Genomic DNA, 3600 nt, shown 5'->3' with positions numbered 1-3600 from the left:
TAATTTAATTTATTTCATCTTTTATCTTATTTGATAATTTTATCTCTTTTTAAAAATTTTTATTTTTTTTTTTTATTTTTTTATTTTTATTATATATATATATATATATATTTGCCTCGTGATTTGCATTCGTGGCTGATTTTGGGATTAAGATCGCCTCGAGATTTACATTCCGGCTGATCTTAAGATTTAAAATTTTTTTAGATCGCCTCGAGATCGGTGCTCTTAGCTGATCTTGAAATTCGAACATTTAGATTGCCTCGAGATCGGTGCTCTTGGCTAATCTTAGGATTTTGGATATTTTGAATTGCCTTGAAATATGTGTTCTTGGCTGATTCGGATATTTGAATATTTTTAGATCATCTCGAGATCTTTGCTCTTGACTGATCTAGGGATTTGAATATTTTTTTGGATCGTCTCGAGATCTATGCTCTCGGCAGATCTTGATATTTGAGTATTTTGGCTCGCCTCGAGATCTGTGCTCTCGGCTGATCTTGGGGTTTGGATATTTAAGATCGCCTTGAAATATGTTTTCTCGGCTGATCTTGATATTTGTATATTTTGTATATTTTGGATCGCCTCGAGATCGGTGCTCTCGGTAGATCTTGATATTTGAGTATTTTAGATCACCTCGAGATCTGTGTTCTCGGTTGATCCAGGGATTTGAATATATATATATATATATATTATATCGCCTTGAGATCTGTGCTCTAGGTTGATCTTTGGATTTTAATATTTAGATCCCCTCAGGATATGTATTCTTGGGTGATCTTAAATATATCCACATGTTGTTCTAATTTGATTATGATTGGGTCACATGTGATTTTAAAATTTTAATTTGATTTGAATTAGGACATGCAAAATTTTTATATAAACAATAATAAATTTTAAAATAAAAATGTTTACAACTATATATATATATATATATATGTGCTTCCAAGATCAAGACTATATATAATTACAAGAGGAGTTTTTTTTTACTACTAAAGGACAAGCACCCTTATACCCTTATTTAAGGGATTATCAAAGAGACAAACAGATACTGAGGTGCACCAATTACAAGGGCTTACGAACCTCATAGGAAAATCCTCCTGTATTATAACTTTGGAGGGGTGAAACTATTACAAGGGCTTACGAACCTCATAGAAAAATCATCATGTCTTATAACCTTGGAGGGGTGAAACTATTGTTTCTCCCATAAGGGACCCACACCCAGACCATGAACAATACAATAACCTTACTTGAACCAAGTGTATAGTGCATGAACAGTATAAAAAACAGTACCACTGGGGGAGGGATTTAAAACCTTGCCTTCCCCTTTACACCTAAGTGTCTTACCATTGGGCTATTCAATGGTCGACAAAAAGAATTTTTTGAAATACCATTAAAAAAATCATACAAATTACATAAACAATTTCATTAAAACCCTGAAAAATTCTAATTTAAAAATATTAAACCTTTTATTATAATTCTTTTCCAAAGCAGGTATTACAATAACTAACTCACGTATCCACTTCACAAATAATTACATTGAAGTTTTCTTATGAATTTAGAAATCTCCTTATTCTTGTAAAAAACACAGTCAAACCTTATCCAAATATGGAAAAAAATAACAAATACTCACAAATCAGAATTGATCCTATGTCCCTTTCATCCCACAACTACATTATTGAACTACAGTTCCATTTATAGCACCAGCTTGCACAGCTGTTTTGAGCATTAAAAAAAAAAATAAAAAAAACTCCCTCTCTCTCTCTCTCTCTCTCTCTCTCTCTCTTTATCCCTCGGCTCCCCTCTTGGACGATGTCACTGAACATGTCTCAATCCCTAAGCTTCCTCAACACAACCATGTCTGCATGCCCTCTTCGGCACCACGCCTTTAAACCCACCTCACTGCACCCAAGCACCACCACCACCACCACCAGAACACAAGTATCCTGCCGACTGAACAACTCCGGGCGAGATAACAAAAGCTCATCACGCTTTATCATGGACCTGAGCGACACGCTCGTCGCCCTTAAAAGCCTCTACGGAGCCACCGGAGGCATGCCGGGCAGTGCTGGAGCATTCATGCCAACCCACCTATTCGGCAAGACATACAACGAAGCAACCGACTTTCAGATCACAAAGGTCGACCTTGGCTCTGATCTTTTCAAACACTTTCCACCATACGAAGGCACTGATGTCAAGATCACCGACTACAAGTTTCCAAAAACGCCACCTCGCGTACGGCGACAAGCGCATGTGGTGGCTAATGATTCTGAGTACATGGAGAAGTATAAGACGGCTGTTCAGAAGATGAAATACTTGCCTGGTGATGACCCGTTTAACTTTTACCAGCAGGCTAAGATCCATTTGGATTCTCCCAACGACGCATTTCACCAGATGGACAAGAGCTGGATCTTTCTTTCAGGGCAGAGGTACTACCTCTATTTCTATGAGCTTGTTCTTGGAAAGCTCGTTGGAGATGAGACCTTTGCTTTGCCTTACTGGAATTTTGATCACGTGGATGGTATGGCCTTGCCTTCCATTTTCGTTAATGAGGCGTTCCCCTTGGATAATGCTGGTGGTGAAATGGGGAGCTTCTTCTCTAGTGGCCGTGATGAAATGTTCTATGGCCTCCACGCCAACATCGACAGGATGTGGGACGTGTGGCGTAAGAAGTATCATACAACTCCTCACATCGACTTCAGGGATCCTGACTGGATGGATGTCGTCTTCTACTTTTACGACGTGGACGGGCAAGTTGTCAGAGTCAAGGTAATTTAATTACAAGTTAACTCTCAATAATATTTCTTTCTTATTTTTGCTGTCGCATGAATAGTTTCATTAATTAGTTTTTGTATTTTAAAAATAAATAATTAGTAATTATGTTTATGGTTAAAAAAAGTGGTTTTATTTTGAACAAACAGTCTGGAGAGCATCTGGACACGATGAAGTTTGGTTACACATACGCGTAATTAATCATCTGCTCCGTGGCGGACTCTGTGAATGGTTAAATGTTTCCTCTCCGTTTAGAAACGAATGGGGAAGGGTTTGGTTATATTAGTATGAATAAGCAGTGAATTATCGGTGAGCCAATGCACTGTGGTGGCTGATTCCTGCTTATGGTTGTGATCTGTACTTGTATCTGTTTGTCTGGGTGCTTTGATCTCTTGATTTTATCTGTCTTTTGTGTTAGTCATCGATCTATATATCTATTTGTTTATTTAATGTTAATGTACTTTGGAATTTAACTTATGTCCACTGATGTTTTCCAATTTTTATGATGCCTGAAATTCAGCTAAACTATTTTTATTTTCTTTTATTAGAAATCCCAATTTTTCAAATAAAAAAAACGGCTAAATGATCATTTTAATTTTCAAAAAATAATTTATTGTTTATTTAACAGAGGTTTTATTATTATTTTTTTAAAATTTTATATTCTATTTTTTATTATTTTTATCTTTTTCTCATTCATTCTACTATACTACATAGGGTTTTTTTATATATAAAAATATCCCAATAATATTTGAACGTGAAATATCAAAAATTGATATTAACTAATTTTAAATAACCGTGTAAGTAAACATACGCTAACGTAATCCTTTCCTACAAATA

The 3600-nt window shown here is 35.8% G+C and overlaps 1 protein-coding gene across 1 annotated transcript; it reads left to right on the top strand.

Moving 5' to 3' along the window:
• The first annotated feature begins 1743 nt into the window (after nt 1-1743).
• Nucleotides 1744-3236, top strand: LOC120270134 (polyphenol oxidase II, chloroplastic-like). Its single transcript, XM_039277160.1, has 2 exons — nt 1744-2760; nt 2913-3236. Exons 1-2 carry the CDS (start codon nt 1804-1806, stop codon nt 2958-2960), a joined length of 1005 nt encoding a protein of 334 aa, XP_039133094.1. The 5' UTR covers nt 1744-1803; the 3' UTR covers nt 2961-3236.
• The last annotated feature ends 364 nt before the right edge of the window (nt 3237-3600 follow it).

Source organism: Dioscorea cayenensis, chromosome 10 (assembly GCF_009730915.1).
Source record: "Dioscorea cayenensis subsp. rotundata cultivar TDr96_F1 chromosome 10, TDr96_F1_v2_PseudoChromosome.rev07_lg8_w22 25.fasta, whole genome shotgun sequence".
Classification (NCBI taxonomy): domain Eukaryota; kingdom Viridiplantae; phylum Streptophyta; class Magnoliopsida; order Dioscoreales; family Dioscoreaceae; genus Dioscorea; species Dioscorea cayenensis.
This window is presented reverse-complemented; position numbering and strand designations above follow the sequence as displayed.

What these genes read in the sequence shown, in the direction of transcription:
- LOC120270134 (XM_039277160.1), top strand. Translation starts at nt 1,804, where the DNA reads ATGTCACTGAACATGTCTCAATCCCTAAGCTTCCTCAACACAACCATG. An exon ending in GGCAAGTTGTCAGAGTCAAG is followed by an intron (nt 2,761 to 2,912) that starts GTAATTTAATTA and finishes TTGAACAAACAG; the next exon opens with TCTGGAGAGCATCTGGACAC.